At 37.2% G+C, this 21,994-nt stretch overlaps 1 protein-coding gene across 7 annotated transcripts in view; it reads left to right on the forward strand.

The window, feature by feature from the left end:
• The window catches only part of LOC117601432 (uncharacterized), a 255,838-nt gene that overhangs the window by 92,738 nt on the left and 141,106 nt on the right, over positions 1–21,994 (forward strand). The window contains exon 4 of one of the 7 annotated variants that reach the window (XM_034318150.2): positions 13,581–13,653. The exons of the other annotated variants lie outside the window; for them this stretch is intronic. Coding sequence (XP_034174041.1) covers positions 13,581–13,653 — 73 coding nt within the window. The remainder of the gene's footprint in view (positions 1–13,580; positions 13,654–21,994) is intronic. 7 annotated transcript variants of the gene reach the window in all.

Below are 21,994 nucleotides of genomic sequence, written 5' to 3' on the forward strand. Positions count from 1 at the left end.
CACCTAAGAGGAATGAGGATGAAGGTCCATATTTCATTCACCACCATACGATCTCGCGATGAATTTTCATCTCATCCCAAAGAGCCGATTACAATGTCTTCGCCGATCGTATGGACCGTATTTCGTGGCGAAGGAATAAAAATAGAGGAGGCTGATCGATCCAAATAATATCTGATTATCATACCGATGCCAGCAGCGGACTGTGGTGGCTCGATTAGCCGCGGGCGGCGCGTTTACGTATAAATTATTCGTCACTCGCGTAATTATTTCTACCACGATCGTGTGCGTGTCGCTTCCACGAAGGCTGATTTGAATATTTCGAAAGTGGTCTTTCGTTTAGACGACGGACACGTAGTTATTAAAGTTATACCTTTGTCCGTGTCGGTGAATACCGAGGGGGGGAGAAAAAAAAAAAACGGAACGGGGGAATAAATTACAGTATACCGGGGCGGGGATCCTTGGTGCTGGTATGGAAAGAATTTAAATTGTTCAATTGCTAGCACGTTTCGCAATCGAAGAAAATTCCGGGTCCCCGTACGGTTAAATACACTCTCCGTACTTATATAGGTAATGATGAAAAATTATTTAAACGATTTTCCTTATTAATTTATTGAATTTCTGTCGCACGAAATGCGGAAGAAATTACCTTGTAAATTCTTCGAAGTTTTAAAGTTTCTATTTTATTTTCGATAGGAAATCTCTTATTTAAAATGTCACGTGGTGTAATTATTTCTAAGGTGCATAAAATGCAACGAAGAAGGTTCATCAGCGTAATGTTTCGTTTTACCAGTTAATCGACCACGAAATTTCTGTTTGAGCCGGAAAATGATTAGCGTAATGGAAAACGTGAGGGAAACTCTCGCTGGGAATTTGCGAATTTTCATATTTCTCTATCAGCGATACCAGATTGAAAACGGATACATACCGTCGCGTCGTGTTGATGCACGGGACAGTTAAAGGCCTATTATGCTAATTCTCATTTTACATTCGGCTAATTAATTAAACATTCGAGCGTGTTGAAATACCAGCGATATTTACGCGAGCTCTCTGCTGTTTGGTCAATCTTTTGTCCACCGATATTAGTATAATAAAATTTGTCGTCTGATAAAATCAATTATTGCTAATATATTGTCAATAGTTAATTTGTATAATTAATACAATTATTTAATAAAATAATTAATAAAATTAAACGTTTTTTAATAATACTGTTGCAAAATAGACAGAAATGATCAATTTTTTAAATAATTAATCATAATATTTTCATTTGAGAAGGGAAGGAATTGAGACACGAAAGTACTGCGAGTAAACGAGGGAGAAAATAGTTAATTGTGACAATTTCTCTCTTTCGTTATTGTTCCGTTCGTTTGGAGAACGAGTCAGTAAGGATAATCAAGGGGCAAGATAGGTTGCATGAGGGTTGGGACAAAAATTGGATATAATAGTTCGAGATGCCTATCTTCGCTGGCGAAGACGGTCGTTTGTATTAATTAGCCGAGTACTTGCTCGATTTCTTAACTCGGTCGTGATTGCCAGTAAATGAAGCGTGTTAACCGCATCCCGTGGCCAGAGTTAGCAAAGTACCAGGGATTTACAGGCCTAATTTATACCGTCTCGGTCGCGAGCAAATTGTTCGACAAAACCTTCTCGTTTGAATCTGATCGAACGATAACACGAAACGTATTTATGCAGCTCTTTATAAATTAATTAGTCGTCCATAGGGAGAAAGTTAATAAATGTAAATTGAATAAAGTTAACTTTCCTTCTTTCTTTTGGGATGGTATAATCAATAATTAACTCTGTTAGAAAGTCATTATGGTGACTTAAAAATTCGCATATACTTTTGACAAATAGAAATAGACAGAAATAAAAATATTAATTAAGAAATAAAAATGTAATATCATCTTGATTACCTGTTTTATTATCTTTTCCATTTTCACAAGCAACTCTATAATTTAGAGTAAAGTTAATTAACAACTATACAGCATGATTATTAAAAGGATTAAAAAGCCTATTAAATCGTTTCGATTATCTTTTCCTCTGATTATTTTATAAAGACCAGTAGTGTACAATAGTAAGTTATTCAAGCACCTGTTATTCAAACGTCGCTCTATCAGTATTATTATGCAGACGTGTAATTAATGTTTATGTAATTGATTCGGTAATTATCTTACGCGAATTTAACAATTATAATAACAGTAATGATGCTCGAGTAAATGCTGGTGGTACTCATGAAATTCAGATTAAATGTTTCATTGTTTAACTAATCTAATCGATTTCATCTATGGTTATGCGTTGGTGGTTTTAATGGATTCTATGTTTTCAATTTGTCGACGAAAGATTGAACAGCTGTTTAAAGAAAAAAACAATCTGAGAGTAGCTTTGTTACATTTTTAAATAAAAAAAAAAAAAAAAAAAGCATGAGAATAAATGAATAAAAAATTGTTGAAGGACACGTACTGTTACAGTGACATAGGATTAATTAATTACTCAAAGTTCGACGTAAGTCACGCGATGTTGAATCAGCAAATTGCGTTTAACTAATCATTTCGTCGAAACGGTGAATCAGATCGATAGATATCAAATCATTTTCAGACGATTTCCAATGATTAAATATTGCGTAACTATTGATGACGAGATATCAAATACAAAGCTTAATTACAAAATTAAATTATAAAATATTTATAATTACTTTTATCATTTGCTTTCGCAAGTTAAGATCAATTCTCTATATAGATATTCATTGAAGTTGCTTGAACATGGAACGCAATCTTGTCTTTACGTGTGCAATCTATTCTGAAGCATTTGATTACTCCTATCGGGTATTAATCTATACGTGTAATTATGTCGTGGCTCACGACGGCCACTACCGTGTTATTACTGTTATTCGCTCGTCCGGTACACTCTGATAGCCCTGAAGAATTAAATTCAGGTTGCCGTCTGATTCACAAGGTCAGTCTCATTCCGTACTGTCATTCTGTTGTCCATTTATATCCGTCCAATCAGCCAGGGGTTCTCAATGTTTTATGAATAACACGAATAAATTCGTTTCAATAGAATCAATCGATTTCTATGCTTTCCTTGTAAATAACGTTTCCATTGAGAAACTGCCGTTGGTTTGAATTAAATTGATGTTGATTTAAGATCAAATTAAATTAAATTCAGTCATATTGAATTGTTGCTAATTATTGATGCATTGTATACAATGGGAAATATTAGCTTTAATAGGAAGTTAATTACAGCATTTTGATATTTGGGGAGGAATAAAGGGGTTTATTTTATAAATCAAAAAATATAACACTGAAAATTTTAATTCTTGAAATAGGGAATCTTAGATTCATTAAAATTAATATCTGAATAAATATAACAAAAGAATATTGTAATATACCCTATGAAATTTTCTTCTGTTTCTTCCACTTGAAGAAGACATTGATTAAGCTTCCTGGAAACACGATGTGTCATCAGGGGTTGGTGTATAACAACGTACACTACCTTGTATAGTAGGCTTCCTCAGGGAAAATGGTGATACTTTCTCCACCCATGGGCTTTCACAAATTCCATGATTCTTGGTCTTCGCTGTAAGCTTTCCCTTCCCTATATTCCCTCCCCTTTTCATACGTAGCCTCCGGACGAATGATAAAAAATAAATAAGATTTTTTTAAAATTAAGATTTTGAGAATTCCTGCTTTCCCTGTTATATTGTTCCTAGGGGAGCAATGTAAGCCTACTTTGTTCGATACTGTACAATATTAAATCCGTGGAAGATAGAAGAGAAGAAGGGATCGATTTAAGGGAGTGAAATGTCGGTAAAAATAAAGCTTGTCAGTACAAAAGACGAGATATGCGGTGCCGATAAGGCGTGAAACTTGGAACACGGGGCAAAAGCCTGCTTGTCATTGGCCTCTCAACCGGCCGTGACTCGACGAAAGATAACCTTCCTAGGAAAGTTCCTTCATTACTCGGATAATTGCATCGTTCCTGGCCGAGTGTGTGTACACCTTAAGCCCCCGTCTCTCTTCATCCCCCTGCCAGGACGACAACGCCGTCATCGTCGACAACGAAAGAGAAACTTTAAACGAGCTCGGCACCCCTCGTCGATTTTCTTCGGCTAACTCGCTCGTTTAATAACGGCTGCAATTATACCACTATTTACTTTGGAGGTCCTCTATAATGGCGGAAAATCGCCAGGTAACTCGAGACACTTTTGGCCTTGGCGGCTTCCACGATACCTGGATATCGCAGAATCAAGGATTGTTGTGAAAGTGTATCATGCTGTCACGTTTCTCTGATATTTTTGCATTAAGAAAATCAAATTCTTGGAGATATAAATTTCATTTGGTGACATAGAAATATTGCTAAATAGCCTTCATGGCATATCAATTTAAAGCTTTAAGTCTGAAGGAAATGACTATACAAACCCTTTATTAATGCTCTTATTATAGAATGACTGGTTACCAGTTAAAGTAAACAGTGACTAAGCTGTAAATTGGTAGATTCATTGTTTGTTTCAACGAACACTCAGCTATTTCGTTTTAAGAATATAGATGAAATCTTTATTTAGTTATTTTCAGTGAAGTTTAAAATTTCAATTAATATGGTACAAGTGTTATTTTATAACACTTTTATGTCATCAAATTGTGTTAGATATTTTATGTCTCGAACTTCGTGATTTGATATGAAACGATTTAATAAAAATTTTAATTATTAATTGTCATCAGCGCTCGTAAAAAAGCAAATAGTAACACTTAAATTACAATGTTTGTAATTAATTTCGCAAGCAACACGCAACTTCTCCAATCGTGACAATTTCTGCTATCGTAATTTATTCCTGCCTTCCATTTTTTCCATTATTATAATTATAAAATAATTGAAACACACGACGCATTACATTCGCAAGAGCAACGAGTACACTCATTTTTAACTGAAAAAGTCGTTCTTTATTTGCACCTATAAACATGAATTATTTGCATTCGTAATTGACGTCGTACGGTTTTCTCGGAAATCGATAAGACAATTTCTTCCACGAACAGCAACGATTTTATAATTACATTTGAAATTACCGTTCGACCGATAATTGCGCTTCGTCAGCGCAACAAAAATAGTACATATTTTTCTCGTGTTGTTTGCACGTTATCACGGTAACTTGGACGAATTAAAACAAGAGCTTCGAACGTACAAACAACTTATTATTGATAATTTGTATTATCTGAACGATACTTGAACGTCCTTTATTATACCGTGTTATTTTTCATCAAGTTTATTTGACTCGACGATAAATGAACCGTATCGTGAAATTAATCGAGTTCCACCTATAATTTGATCGTCGTTTAATTGAACGATTACACGGCAGCGCAAAAGTTCGTGTTTGCCTGGGGTCGTTGCCGACCGATTCTTGTCGTTAATTTGCTGCGAACCGGATAAACGTTTCGAGTAAATAAACTGAATGGGTCAAAGAATTCGATTTTATAAACCATCACTGTTTGTCTGTGGGTCTCGAAAATCAAATATAGAAAGGAATTAATTTCAGAGAAATGAGATCCTTTTTGGTAGGTAGAACGTTGAAATAGTAACTCTTCAAATTTAATTAAAAATTTTTTGGAAACTAATCCTTTGAATGCAAAGACTTTTGCTAAAAAAATTAGAATGCTTAATTGTAAACAAAATACCTTTGTGAATATTTTGTACAGTATCGAGCATGGTAGGTTTCCTCAGGAAAAAATGGCGATGTCTCCCTCATCATAAGTTTCTACGAGTTACTCTCCACCCCCTTCGCAGTGTAGGAGAGGGGAGATAAAGGCGTTTCGTCTCGGGATCGTCTGTCAGACTCGTCGGTGGGGCTGACAACAGACACCTATCATACCGCAATTCGAAACTCCCATATATTCGAACTGCATGCAACCGCCAGCGAGAACACTAATCCATCGATCATCTCGCCGCCACCTAGCGGTCCCCAGCCCGAACCAAAGACATCCGGGGAGACGAAAGCTTTCTCCTCCTCCACTAAACGCCTACAGTAGACTTCCCCAGGGTTTTCAGTTCCTAAATTCTCCGCCTTTCTCATAGATCGTCCCCATTTCCTACAATGCCATTTTCCCTAAGGAAGCCTGCTTTGCTCGACACTGTACACTTGGATCAGAAATCAATCCAGAATCTGTCGTTCGACGACCAGCAAGTTTATTTCTGTACCTTGATCAATTGCTTCCGTTTCTTTTATTATTTGAATTTCAAATCAAACGACACACAAAGGATAAATTTAAACGATAAGCTATAAGCAAAGTTTTATTTGCAGACATTTTCCATTCCGTAGTTTCCGATTGCGAATGGAAACGAGGTTGGTGAATCAAGTTCGGCGCGAAACAGAGCCCGATGAAATTCTGTCGGGAACAAAAGTGCCTTTTGACGAAGTTTCTCGAGTGATTTCAAGATATCGGTTTTCCACTGTATCCTCGAGCCTTTGCGGATATTACCGGCAACGAGTTTCACGATTGCGAACGCTACCGAAGACCGTGTAACCTCTCTTGTCGGAATCAGTTTTCCGCGAACTCGAAATGTTTCTCCTGGCCAGAACTTTTCCACGTTGATAGGATTCCACGATATTTTCAGCAATTTCTCGTCGGGTGTTTGTCGTAGTATTTTGTGGAATCAAAGATCGCGAAAACACTTTTGAAAGTATGTTCTTAATCTGCTGCTACTGGATAAGGTATGACGAAATATTCAACTTTTTCCTTGTTGCAGATAATATTTGCAAAAATAAGTGCTTCTTGGTAAATCAGTTTTATACAATTCCATGCTTGTTTTGTAGAAAAATACATTTTGCAATTGCAGACTTCGTATTTAACTCCTGTTATATTGTCTAGTTGTGATATTTCAGAAATTTTAAAATAGAACATGTGAAATAAAATAATAAATAAATTTGAGAATAATGTAGAATAATTTAGAAGTGATGGGATCTTGAATTTCGAGTTATAAAAGCTTGTAGAAAATAATAAAAAATAAATAATTCAGTAGAGGAAAATTAGCCCTCGGCCGGCAGACCATGGAGAGAACCCTGGTTTCAATTTAATTTTGCATTTTATATTATTTTCATTTCCTAAATTCTAAATGCAATTCTTTCGTTTAAAAATTACACATTCAATTTTAGGTAAATATATTTGTTCATATTTTATAAGATTGGGTCTTGACTGACCCAGACTCCGCTGTTCAAGGGTTATCTTTAACGGTGAGTAACTAAAATTGCCAAAAATACAAAGAACATACGAAGCTGTACATTTCAGAATATCTTGAAAAATAAAAGAATGATATTCGTGACTTTTGATTGCAACCTTCTCGGATACATTGTATTACGATTTTCGATCAGTTTGGCAAAGGTCGTTTGAGAAGGTGTATCCGCAAGGAGGTGAGGACAGGGACATGCCGTGGCAAGGATTTGGAGCGAAGCCAGAAAGCGATACCTGGAAATCTGTCGGACAACTCGATTTCGTCGAGAAGCACGCTAGAGAAACTTGTTTACCGCTCTGATAATGGTATTCTGTCGGCTGCAACGACGGTTCTCGTGTTTCTGCGGCACTGTATCGCCGGGATTTACAGCGGATTACAAACGCGTTTACGTCTAATCTCTTCGTGTGTGACCGATCTGCTGTACACCTCTCTCATTCTCTCTCTCCCTTGTCTTCTCTTCCTATCTCTGACTATTTATCTTTCTCGCTTCCCGGTTACCTACATCTCTCTTGGTCTCCCTCGTTGTTATGTCCGCGGTCTCCGATGCAATTCCCGCCAAAGATTAGTGGCTTAGAACGCGTGTCATTTAATGCGATCGGTGTTGTACGTTCTCGCCTCTCCGCATTCCTCTCGTCCTTCGTTATTTCGTTATTTCTGAAGATAGAAAAAGATAAGAGCTGTTAAACAATTTCTGGGATGAAAATTAGATCGTAGATCGTAGATTTTTTAGCGAGAACAGTGGAATGATCGTACGGATATTTTGTGTCCTCTCGTTTATTCGATGGTAAACTCATCGGTGGACTTGTATCACCAGAAGCGGTAGTTTCTGCGATCAGCCAATTTGCTTGCGTAATGCGACGCCTACGTGGCTCTCCCACGCGTTCGTCGCGGTTGAGAACCTTCGTTCGAGTTATACCAGGCTATTAGCGATCATTTGCGAGGACGCGGCTCGAGGAACACGATCGAACGCGATTATGCGAAAATTGATCGACGCCTTCTACGAGAGAAAATTCTGATTCACCGTGGCCGTGTTCGATCGGGTAACGCTGATAGGTGACTAAATTAAATCGAAACAACATGGAACAAAGCTTGATTGAAAACCTACCAGCGACAACGTTATATTGGCAGATTGGTGTCATTCAGTTAATAGGGTGCAATTACATGTTTAGACATGGCGATTGAAATATCAGTTCAGTGTGGCTAGGAAAATATCATTTTGCTTTTAGAGCAGGTTGTTATTTTGAATATAAAATTTAATTAGAGGAAAGGGTTATAATATGTTCTCAGAAAAACTTATCATTTCCTAAAATTATTTTGAAATTTGCTTAACCCTTCACGGATTGTCATAGTAATTTATAATTCCATACATATTGTGTTATATTTTTGGTACAAAATACAGCTATAAATGTAGACTCTAAAGATTTATAATATATTATTATTTCTTTTACTTTAAATTAATAATACTCCGTGCAAGCTTAACAATGCTACGTCCTCAAAGGGTTAATGTAATTTTAGAAGCATCTCAAGTTCAAGGGTTGCCATCTTCAGGTCCATTTGGGTAGATTTATCCACACCAGAAAAGCGGTGAAATTCAAAAAGGTCGTAAAATTATTCAAGTACGGAGAAACACGATATTGAATCCTTGAAATAGAGATAAAATCTTTGGAGCGTAGGTGTCAAAATGGAACCCTAAAACAAATAGTAGTACATACGGTCATAAACGTCGACGTCGTCAAACGAGCGTCGTATAAATAAATTAATAAGGGTAACTGTAATAAAAATGTCATTGGGGGCCAAATTACCAGCAAGGACACGTAATACCACCCTTTCCTCACCGTCTGCTATAAAATGAAATAAAATATTTCTATTCGGTACTCAAAGGATCAAACGAACCTTCAAAGAATATTAACTAAATCTCTTCTTCGACCAAATGGGTTCAGTTTACTATTATCGATGAAAGGCAGAAAAGGGGCCATTCGCCAGCGGCGGCGTTATGGTAACAACCAACCATTTGTTGGCTACTTTGTTCAAAGAAATAACGACTTCGTTACAGCAGAAATTCTAGCAAGAGGTCAGAAACGGCTTTCCACGTCGTCATACCTGGCTAAGAAATTACGTTCTTCGAAACACTCTTCCTTTCTTCCTTCCTTCTATAAGTTCTTTTAGGGCTTCATTCTCGAAGGTCGTAAGGAGAATCGTACGTACCTTTTCAGGTGCTTGTTCTCACTTAACGATATGCGTGTTCTCGCGCTGGGAATATAGGCAGCGAACCCTTTCTTTACGATCGGTGTTTTGCAATTCTGACAGCGTGCCGCGGGCCCAGCCACGGGTTTGTTTCAATACCCGAGATTATATAATAGATACGGCACATTAAAGGTTGATTCGGATTACGATTCGTGCTTGCGAAACAGTCAAAGGTACGATCAATTTTCCTCGGTCGCTTTCCTTTCTGACGTATTTTGCCGATTGATTTGCTTTTCGTAAAAGGTTTTATTGAAAGAAAACGAGGCTGGATTTAAGAAACGGTAAAAATAAGTTGATTTCATATCCAAAAGAGTGTAATACGAATTTTTCTATCTTTATAAAATATTTCTAAAAGTTGAACGAAAATTCTTATAGTTTAAATCTAATAAAAACATCGCTTTATAAAAAGAAACACTGTACGACTAGAAGGATTTATGTTATCCATCCTAGTTGAATAATCTGTTTCTTTCCTTTCTATTTGCGCTATTAAAAGAAATCGATCTATTAATCGGCTGCCGGAAGTCAGCTAAGTGAATCGGCCGCTATTATTCACGACCCGCCAAGAAGAAATGGGGTCAGGCTACGTCATTTAACGTGAGAAGGGATTTCGTTCTTGCTCGGTGGGAGCTGGTTTTTATAGATGAAATTTTGTGACGTAGAACGGAAAGAAGTCGAAGGAAAAAGAATTTGTACAAATTTACGAGAACAATATACAGAAGTTTATTTATTAAAAATGAAAAGTACAAAATCAAATAGAAATACAATTTATAGATCTTTTATCCAAGAAGATTTCGAATGAACCCAAGCAAATATACCTGGTCTGTTCATAGTCGAAGTAGCACGAACGATCTTGCGTTTATCGCTCTTTCCACGGTGAACTTTGAATATTCAGTGGTTTCGCGTTGGGGAGAGAAGTAGAATAGGGTGGAGAAAGGGGTGCGCGAAGGAAATCCAGAGGCAAGAGGGATAAGCCGTCTAGAATCTGGTGTACATCCCCGTTTAGCAATTAGCATCTTGTATTTCGAAGCCGGAGTTTCCTGCGGATCGAGCCGCAGGAAGAAAGCGAGAACTGGCTGAGTCACCGGTCCCCTTCCTTTCCAACCATAGCCTTCTTTGAATATCGTTAGCTTCGGCGAATTTAATTCAGTGGTCGTAATTTAGCGCGCATTACTGATGTTTCACGTCGAAATTCCGCTCGGCTTCTTGGCGCGATTAATTTCTACTCGAACTTTGTTTTCCTCCTTGAATAAGGAGCCTGCTGCTCTTCTTCCTTCGTATTTCGCTTCCAACCCTTGTTTTGTTTTGTTTTGCGTCGTAGGGGACCGGTTTGGAGAAATTGGGGTGCGTTTGTGGGAATTGATCGAGGGGTGTTTCGTGCATCCTGATTCACACGTGTACCGTATCGTGTGAAGATACGTTGAATGAATTATTGTTATTAGCTTCTTGTGTATCAAAATGAATGGGGGAACAAAGAAAGTTTCATATGATTTGATAACGTAAAAATATTATAAAATAGTATTTATAAATAATTTCACACGCAGTTGGACAGTAACAATTATTTTTTAAATATGATGCTTTTTAATTGTAACTAAAATTTTCAAGCTTAATTGAGCTGCCCATTTGTCATATTAATTAATTCTCAACAAACAAAAAGTAGAGAAACTGATAAAATACACAAAGTTAAGCATCAATCAAGTGCTTCGACACTAAAATTAAAAAAAGTGAAGTTAATCACTTTGCCGTGTAAATGGTTTGATTAATTCTATGGACAACGGACCATGGAGAGAGCCTCGATTATAATTAATTTGAAATTTTTTCGTGTTCATTATTTCTGCTAATTAAAACCAAGTTTGCATGTTTATCAAAATATCCAGATCACGAATAATATTTAATATTTACATAAAATAGACTCAGTAGAATTTCTCGAATATTTCAGAAAATGATACACGCGATGTAGCGTGTTCTCGAAGACGTTGGTCGTACTTTCAGTCTATTTTAATGCTACGAATGATCAACATCGCGTTTTGCGTCATTTTATATTTGACTTGATGATTCGAGGAACCACGTGATTCCACGAATAGACATCTTTAGAGTATCGATGAATTGACGTGTGTCTATGATCATGCGTGTATCTATGACAGTAAATACAAAACCAATTTTAGTATGTAAAATAAGTTTTGATGATTTCTCTATTTCAGTAAAATTATTGCAAGTAATTTTAGGGTTAATCTACAGCCATCTACAACCCATTTGTATAAAAATAAGAAAAACTTGCAAATTTCGAAGTGAACAAAATGATGATTTAAACTTTCTTCAATTTTTCAAATTTTCAAACGGTACAAATCAATTAAAAAACTATGACCAGCACCATGTTGATCATTAAACTATTTATAACGTCTACTCTGACGCACGCCGGAGGTTCATCCGTTAAAATAAACAAAATTACCAGCGATCGCTTAAACGGAATTATTTCTTCCTATTTGCAAATTTGTTTTGCCGCTGAAGTAAAGGCGGTCGGAAGAACGCGAAACCATCTTTCAACCCCTTTTCCTTACTGCGTTTCCCTCGTCAAGCTTCGGGTCACGGCAAAGTGGAAAATCTCTTTTGTAAGCTGGAGCATGTTTCCGCTTCTCCTGCTCGCTTATTTTAATATTTGAACGAGCCGGAACAGCTTGAACGGGGAAAGCGTTGAAAGCAACGCTAAAAGGGACTTTGGCGCATGCTTTCAGTATCGTAGAACCGTGCGTGCCTCTGTGTATACTGGCTGGTATCATAGTATCGTTGATCGAACCGTCGACGATTCGATTATTTCGCGATCTCCGATTCCTCGATCGGCTTTTACGTTTCAGCTCGCGTTCCCCTGTTTTCTTTGTGCCGTGTTGAAACGAATTGAAAGAGTTTCGCGCTCGTCGAATCGCGTGGAAATATCTTTTTTCTTTTTCAACTCCGCTAAACCGTGAAGGAAATATCACCGTTGTTGCGCGGCTGAATTATTTGCAAATCGTTTGTAAATTTTAACAAACCGATCGGATTGCTACAAACTTGCTTCACTTTTATGTAATCCATATAAGAGTCTCAATCTCTCTGATCGTGGAAGCTTCTAAAAATGTCTGTTACAGAATTCTAAAGATAGCCTCGTTTAATCTGAAGGTGTTATTATTGATTGCAGCTTTATTTAAGACGCGATACAATTTTAATTGCTTCAGGTGAAGTATTTTGTAAGATGTTACGCAATACAGAGATCTGTTCTACTGTAATTCCTGTACAATTATTTAATTGTAACATTGATAAGATAAAAAATTGCAGTTTTAATTAATATCTAATTTTAGTATCATTTTTGGATGCTTGTGAAAGAAAAGAGATGTTCCATGTTTAATTATCTTTTTTTGGGTATATTTAGTTCACGTTGAACAATGAAATGAAAATACGGCGTGCAACGGAATGTTAATTATTTCAGCCTCGTTTCACCCGGTGAAAGAGAAAAGATTGTAACGCTAAACGTTAACACGTTCTTCGCAACAATCAATTACACCACGGTACGCGAGCCACGGATAATTCAATACCGGAAACGCCTTCCCACCAGACAAAGCGAAGTGATTAAATCATGCGGACACCTGATTCACGGTGTACATTGCATACACTGTATACGTGTTCCTCAAATCATTGTGTATGTTCGTACAAGGATGCACGCGTGCGACATTGTCAAAGTTTATTTAAAATAAATTCAGACAGCAGTAGAAATTTTCAATACCTGAATTTTTATAAGAAAATAACGTAGCTTTAAATTAGAACACATTTAATACACAAATAGCCAAGTTCCTTTTTGGAAAAACAGATCCAAATATAAATCTTTATTGCGTGTTTAATGATCCTTTAGAAAAATTCATCTATTAAAATGACCTGATTTCAATTGTACTTTATGTTTTCTTCTCTTTACAATAAAAATTACTACACAAAGCGTTTCGTAAATAAACAATGTGATAATTGACAAAAATAGTTCTGACTAAATCCCACGGACCACCAGGTGTTCCACATAACACGTATTAAAAATATCATGTATAAACTACTTCCACACGTACAGATAAACTCATTTTATCGGTTCTTTTCTTTTTTTGTTGCAGGTACGTTCAGTGCATTTCTCAGCGAGCCGACATATAGACAGTCTGGCGATCGTGCTATTCTCACTACGATCACGTATGTATCTTTGCACGTGTGCAGTGTGTCGATATTAATAATGAATGAAGCTGTTGCATATACAGCCGGTCTCTCGTTCGCTCGAAATTCGCGGATCATCTAGCCCGGTTGCTCCAATCCTTTTCTACTCCTATTACGCGAATATCATGCGCATATTTCATTTCTTTCTATAGCCTGCTGATCTGGGAAAATATGCGTCTGTGCCGTAAGTTCTTTGGAATAACACGATTCCAACCATCTACATGATTTTTTATTCAAATCAATTTTTTCTTTTTTATATTGAAAGAAATATTGGGGAACTGAATTTAATTATAAATACTCCATAGTATCGTTTGTATAAAGTAAATATAAAATTAAACTTGAATGCAATTCAAACAAATCTTAGGGCTCGTAGAATAATTCATGAAAATTTTCCTCGAAGACCTTTTGAAATTCTTCTAGAAGAACTATAAATTGAATGATTCTCAATGATCCTCTTCGTCGCGTAAAATTTCCAGAGGTCGGACAGCTATTACTTAGTTTCGTTAAATTCGATCCTCTTATCAGTTTGATACCCTATTTTCGCAACGCAGGAAATCATGGCGAAACGAAGTTTCACGAGTGGAAGGGAAATCGTGGGGCGGTGATTTAAAACGATAGAATAGTCGGTGTGGAAGGAGCGAAGAGGAAGGAAGATTGTAAGTGTCACGTCCCATTTACCACTCTTCTCCTGTTTTATCCAAAGAGGTTTTCACGCTCGACTCGAGCTCGAGCTCCAGGCAATATCCATAACAAAGTCCTTCGGTCCTCCTTGTCTGCTCATTTTCGCGGAGACTCGTTAAATAAATCGCCCGTGAAAAAAGCAGCAGTTTCTTTTAAATTCCAGCCAAATTGGCGGGAAAGCTTCCGCGTGTCGATACTACGCGCGAAATTCGTTTACGACTACCTTCGGCTGTAATTAAACGAGGATTCCAATTTACCTTTTCTCGGATAAAAAGAATTCGCGTATCTACCTTTCAGGTGATGGTAATTTGCGACTGGAAATAAGATTTTAATGAATAATTTTCTCATTTACACTGAATATCATATACCAATTTTATTTATTTTTTTATTTACTATCGTATGTATTAATGAGAAACTGATTAGCTAATATTCTAAATGGTCTTAAATAACGTGTATGTCGTATTTCTTTTATCAGTAATGCGATAAAGGTAAAAAAAAAATATGTGATATTTTGAACTGGTTGTAACAACTTCCAATAGAATAATTTCAAACATAAACATACATTATTAAGATAATCATTCAAATTAAGAGTGAAGTATTAATTGAATATTGAAGCACTTTAGACTGTATATCTCTGTTTGTTTAAACAGTTGTTCGAGGGATTAATATATCAATAACAAATATGATAATAACGTGTACACATATCATGTGTCGTGTAGATAAAAATTTATCATGTGATATATGACATAAGAGTTATTTAATTACTTGAAATACTTTAGATTGCTCAACTACTATATCAAACACTCTTATTATCAGAATTTCGTGTTACTTTTATATCAACATTTTTATGGATTTTTCCTTATCTCCGTGTCAATTAGTCTTAACGCTTCGATGACAACATGTTTCGTGCAATCTATGATCTTTTTCATTTTCTCTTTTTCGTATTTAAGCAAAGCTGATAGGAATATATTTAAAAAATTCCGTTAATGTATATCGTAAAATTATTCATTTCTAAATTGCAATTTTATTTTGTTATTCAACGATTTTCACGAAGAGTTTGGAAAAATCTCATTTTCAAAGTTACAAATCTCCCCAGATTCTCCACTATTGTTTCCTCCCAGCAAGGGAACGTGTTTCCTGTATCGTTTCAAACATCTGTGTGTCTTTCCAGCGGGAACACATCGCTGTAAACACGTAAATCGACCGAATAAACAGAGGAAAGAAAAATAACCGCGTCGCTATCCGAGGGATGATCAAAGCACACCTCCGCTTTCCCAGACTTTTTTCGAAATCGCTTTTATCTCGACCTTGTGTCCCGCTGAAATCGATAAACGTCATCCCTGTTTGCCCCTGTCTTTTTATTCTGCGAAGTGGCTTCCAGCAGCCGGTCAGAGGTGGTAAAGTATACACCCTGACTCGAGGGTGGACCTTCTCGTCGATCTCCTCGGGGGTTGGCTACGAATGCTTTCGCCATTCTATCTCTGTTTTTCTATTTACGCGAAACGAGAAATCGTCCGAAGTAGTCGAGGGATGTTAGACACCCAGTTGCGGTAAATACGAGGGTTATCTAAACTTTGCTGTTCCCGGATGTTCCTCGTTGATCAGTGTTGTGCAACTCTTCTTTTGTTGCTCTTTTATCTGTTGTTCGAATTCGGTATGTTTGAACGCGGTTCATTCGGAACTGTTTTTATAATGGAATTTAATTAAGAATTTGGATGTATTATAAAATTAACATTTCTATAGTCTTAATAGGATTTTTAATTCAGTAGTGTCTCGTCATTAAAAATGTATAATAATTTATGACTCTTCAGGGTTTATAAAATCATCTTTTTTTTTAACAAAAATGGTTTTAAATTTGCACTCTTCTTTTTTAATAAAAATGATCGAATAAATTTCCAATCGTCTTCTTTTTTAATAAAAATAATCGAATACATTTCCAGTCGTCTTCTTGTTTAATAAAAATGATTTAATAAATTTCCAATCGTCTTCTTTTTTCATAAAAATGATTGAATAAATTTCCTATCTCCAACTCGTTGGGTCATTGATCGCCGACGGTACACGATTTTACAACAAACCTTCTCGCCGTCTTGAAAGACACCCCCAACCCCTTTCTGCAAGGGAGAACACCACCACGAAGAAGCAACGACCGGCGGAGAGAATTCAAGTAGACGAGATCCGGTGAAAAAGCTTCGGGAAAACTTGTGGAGGGGTTCGGACATTGGTAGGACGATGACAGACGTACTGGAAGGATCGAGGAAAGAAAAGGGACAGACGGGTGGAGTTAAGGGTGTGTCACGGTGATTTTACGTCGAAGAAAATCGTGCAAGTCGTCGCTTGGCTGGAAGCTGGCCAAATGCACTTAACGTTCTATCAGAATCCAGCGAGAGTCTACCTTTACACATCATCCTATCACTGGTTTGCAAACTTTTTTTTTAAATTACTTCTTGTTTTGGCGATAACACATAAGTTGTGTGCCATGAACAGGGGTGCGCTAGTGCCAGAAAATTCGGGCATTCGACCCTCGGATCGGGTCGAGTCGAGTAATTATTAAATCCGGTCAGGTGGGACCTTGAAAGTTTATTCAACACCTAAATTTATTCGGGTACCCGTAATTTTGGAAACCGAATACCAATTCAGGACCCAAAATAACGGGTACCCGAATAAATTTATGTACCGGACAAACTCTCAGAGTTTCACTTGAATTTGAGAAAAACTTTTGACCCAAGACCGACCTGAATATTCGGGTACCCGCACACCCCTAACTCCAAAGTAAATATTTTTGGTATTGATTAATTTTACGTATATCTAAAGAAACGTGTTCTGTACACTTTCCAACAAGGTTATTGATCGTAACTGGCGACTAGGTCGTAAAGGTCTGCCCTGAGAACGTACCAATTTTCTCGGTGAACGCGATTCAAGTATATACCAGCCAAGTTGAACGCTCGTTTCCGAGCGTTCATTTATCACCGGCGTTTTATCCGACGACTTCTTTCAAGCGTCTCGCGACGAGTCGTCCAGCCCTCGTCGTCGAGGGAGGAAGTTGGTCGCGCGTCTTCAAAGCGGATTCCCATTCGTTTACTTTGAATCGTCGACCGGCGAGATTCCTGACTGCACGGGGGTAGACGCTTAGACGGTTACTTTCTCCGGTTTCGTTTTGGCCCGGAGCTTCCGCGTCGGTATTTCAGAGCTTTGTGGCCACCTTCCTGGTAAGGAGCACTCGTGAGGTGGGCAAAAGGGACGCGAAAAAGCTTGCTGAGACACATTAGTCTCGGCGGGGGTCGACCAGTGAAAATAAATGGCCCATTACTTCGCCGAGAGGCTGCCTATGCTACAATGTCCTCCGTTCGTACACGTTCAGGAATTTCACGGACCAACGATATACGAGTCAGCTCGAAGAATAATAGAACGTAAATACTGCGATGAAACGATAGAACCTGTTACGCCGTTATTATCGACCTCCGCTTCCCAAATGGCCACTCGATCGATGTCCATTACTTCCTTTTTGCGTTTCTTCTCTGGAACCTCCGTGTATACGGTCGAATAATTCAATTGGGCAGTTTGGCTCTTTTTTCGTTGGATGATGGACGATTTGAAGAATTAACTATTATATTAAATAAAAATTTTCCCATATTATTGTATTATGAAGTATTTTGATAATTTTAAAAATTAGTTGAAAATTAAGGGATTTTGCCAAAAATTTTTCTAATTCTTCACTACTATATTCTAGTTTCTTTTCCTATTTGTTTAAAAAATTGGGTAGCTTTCAATTTGATAAAAAATTGAGATATTTTTCTACCTCATAGAATTTTTTTTATAGAGTATTTCAGAATTTTCTATATTATATGTAAATTTTTTACATTTAATTTTTAATTGCTTACATTTTACAATTGAATCGACTTATTGAAAAATGGTAGAGAATTTTTTGATTTCTCTTTTTGATACAAAGGATCTACAGGTGACGCATTATTTTTGAGACACTCTGTACAAAACTTTCACTAGTTACATCTTGTTACTTGGTTATACCACCTTGGTAGCAGCATACTGTTCGCTGACATAACGGATGATTTCATTCTCGCGCAGGCGGCCCGAAACCGCAGATTTCAATCTCTTTCTTTCGTCCACCGGTCCGTAGCTTCTTCAGATTCCTTAAAAAGGAAAGATCGCGCACCTGCCCGGTTAGGTCGGCCAGACAGCGGTTAAAAGTCGACTAACTTGTCGTTTCGTCTTGCAGTGGCAGCGAAATTAATCGGCAAAAGGGGCGGACGCGTGCCTGGAATCACTTTCGCGGGTCTTTTTTGTCCGTTCTCGAAGAGAAAAGGAGGCTGGGTCGAAATCGTTCCTCGTCACGGGAACCCTTTCAATCCTGGTTACCAGTTGGGCAAACATTCAACGCGTTCGTTTCTTTCTTTCCCTTATCCCTGACTTTTGTCTACACTGTGCATCGTTTCGAATTCTTTAGATTCAGTTGTTAAAAGAAAATTTATAAACGCATCATTTTTCCTAAAATCAGGCAAGCATTTCAAAGGCGAAACTCATCTTCAGTATACGTATTTTCACTTTCAACTTCGCTTAAATGCGAACCTCGCTCGACAATTTGCCAGTATATTTCCAGATTAATAATTTAATAGCAAGCTGAAACAAATCGCCGCGGGACGGTAGTGAAAAGGCCAACAGCGCTGTCAGTGATTAATTAATTAAACGAACGATTTATCAACGCTATGTTTCCCTGAAGGAAGAAATCTGAACACCTATAAACAATAATATACGTCTCTTGCATAATAGCAAATATAAATAAAACAAAAATTAACAACATAAGTAATTTGCTAATTCGATAATATATTCAATCCTCGGATGGCGGACCATGGAGAGAGCCCCATTTTTTAAATTCAATTTTCTATTTCATATTTATTTTCTAAATTTTACACTGTTCCTTTAAAAATCATACATTTAACTTATGTTTTGTAAATTTGGGTCACGACTGACTCAGGTTTCGCTGTTCAATGGTTAATAAATTATTATGCAAGATAATCCAACAGAAAGTTGATTTCTCCTTGTTGAAATTTCAATTATTTATTACCATCGATTGCATAAATGTTATTCGCAAGGATCTTTTCACGTCGATGAATAAATTCCATCCTTTCGATGTGTGATCGACGCCTCGCGATTGGTTTAATGAAAAACAAGAAAATCGTGGAAAAAATGAGACGGTAGAGGTAATCATCGAACAAAGTACTGCACCTGCATTTACTTCCGACAAGTGTCCATTAACACCTTTCGTAACGTGTTTCGTTCCAGAAATTGAATAGCTGCTTATAGAATATCAAAGCCGATGATCTTTTTAATGATAACGTTGATAGTGACGGCTGAGTGGCAGCTCAAACGAAGAAGTTGAATGAAAAGGGGTTTGTATCTCGGTCGTCGTATTATTAGAGGAGCGGACAAGCTTGCTATTTGTTACACGCACAGGCTAATCGTGTGTTGAGCGTTTATATTCAGCCTCGTTAAATGATACGCTGAATATATCCACCTTATTTTCGTGCCATCAATTTCTTAATAGTGTAACCCTTTGGGGTCGGAAAATCTTCAGTCAAAAATTAACATATGTTACCTTCAATCGTTTTCCATTAGAGAAAATTTCTAATCTATTCAGTTCAAAGGAATTTTTGTAAATTAGTATAAAATAACGATATTGGTGTGAAAATTTGTAATTTTGGCATTATACCATTTTTTTTGGAACGCCCTGTATTGATTGATACATTGTGTGTTTTAAAAAAGGATCAGTCGTTTTAACTATTAAAAATATTGATGAATCGTTTAGGTAGCTATTTTTATTAAACCCTAAGCTTGAATTTGATGTGCCACAAGTGCCATTTTGGGTAACTTTTATGTCATCAAATCATCACAGACTAAATTACCATTTGCTGTCCAATTAACTAATAAATCGTTTTTGTGAGCAAGTGTTGAAAAACATAGGTGACATGGTACCGATAGATATTAAAGGCGGTCAATTTTAACGACGTCAATTTTATCATATTATGCGACATTTCTCCCTTGTTTCTGCATGGTGACCATAAACGGCGTCAATGTCAACGTCGGTATTGCACCGACCAGCCACTATGGTTGGGCAGATGGAATCGAGCGTGCTGTCGTCGTTGTTCTTTCCCTTTCCTCCCTACGATCGCTCTTCTTTTTTCGTACATCGTGTGTAGGGCGTTAATTTCATTCGGCCAGGTGCAACGTTAATTTCATGACACGAGCACCGTACTGCCTCGAGCGAAACGAGCCACGTTATCGTACCGCGTCAAGGGTGCCTTTTCACCCTTTCGCTAACGAAGGGCGTGTCATACACTGCCGTTCATAAGTATTATGGCACTTGTTAGAATTGAAATGAATTTTTCAAAAGTTACCACATCATCGGAGAATTTCAGTGCACATTTCCTTGTTTTCTATTCTAGCTGTTTATACTGTTTCTTTAAATATTATTTTTTAGTGTACAATAGTTTTTTATTTAATTAAAAATTGATAGGTTTAATTTTAGTAGAAGTATTATTGGTATTTCTAATACTATTCTTCTGGGTCACCATCAAGCTGGGTCGGCCAAGTAAAATTGGGGCTCTCTACATGGTCCGCTGTCCGAAGGTTAGCTAATATTAGCGGATTTACTAATTACTGTATTACTTTGTTGGTAATAATTAAGGGTTAATTAAATTAGGAGCTACTATTTATCATAAAAAAATTATTTTTCTATTTTAGAAATACTACATATATCCATTAGCTTTTGTAGAAAAAAGTTAACTCCATGATTTTTATTATTTCCACAAAAATTGCTAATGACAAAGTAATTGATTCCATCGTAAACAGTGATTAAATAAAAGCATTCCTTTGTACATATTTCCGTTACCCAACAGATACGAATTTTCACGATCTGATCGCGCTACAGTGCCAACGAGTAACGTTCCACTGGACATTTTATAGGCTCGTATAAGTCTCATTTTTCACACGATCGTTACGGAAGTGCAGGGGCAGTCTTAATAAATTTAATTAAACCACCGCTGTCACGGCGATAGGCAATGTCTTTGCGTTGAATAACGCGCGATGCGTGTTGAGAATTCTTCGAGCTGAATGCGTCAACCGACGCGATATCTTTCATAGACGAGGGCACCCTGGCGTGTCTATCTAATTAGAATGCGTATATACACGTTCGAGACCGTGACGAGTCACACCATGTGACTAATTTGGATATACACGCACATTTCGTACCTGTTTAATTCGGTCCCATTGGCGTGGAATAATATAATTCTCTTGGTGAATCTTCCTAAAAGGTATGAAAAATATTTCTATATAAAGAATAATAAATAAATTAACCGTATTTGAAAATGTGCAGTCGATATCATCATTGCTTATTTAGAATATAATATCTAAGTAAAGGCATCAACTTAGAAAAGCTAGTATCTACCAGTGAAAGAAAGGAAATTGCAGCAAAGCGGAAGTGTTCGAAGTCAAAGAGCAAAAGTCAGCAAACGGTCTCGATATCACGATTTCCCTAACCGATGCTTTATCGAATGCAACGTATCGTTGTTGACTTTTTCCCAACGATTTCACACGGCATTCCGAACACCGTCCCCGGCGTATCGCTCCT

Source organism: Osmia lignaria, chromosome 6 (genome assembly GCF_051020975.1).
Source record: "Osmia lignaria lignaria isolate PbOS001 chromosome 6, iyOsmLign1, whole genome shotgun sequence".
Lineage (NCBI taxonomy): Eukaryota > Metazoa > Arthropoda > Insecta > Hymenoptera > Megachilidae > Osmia > Osmia lignaria.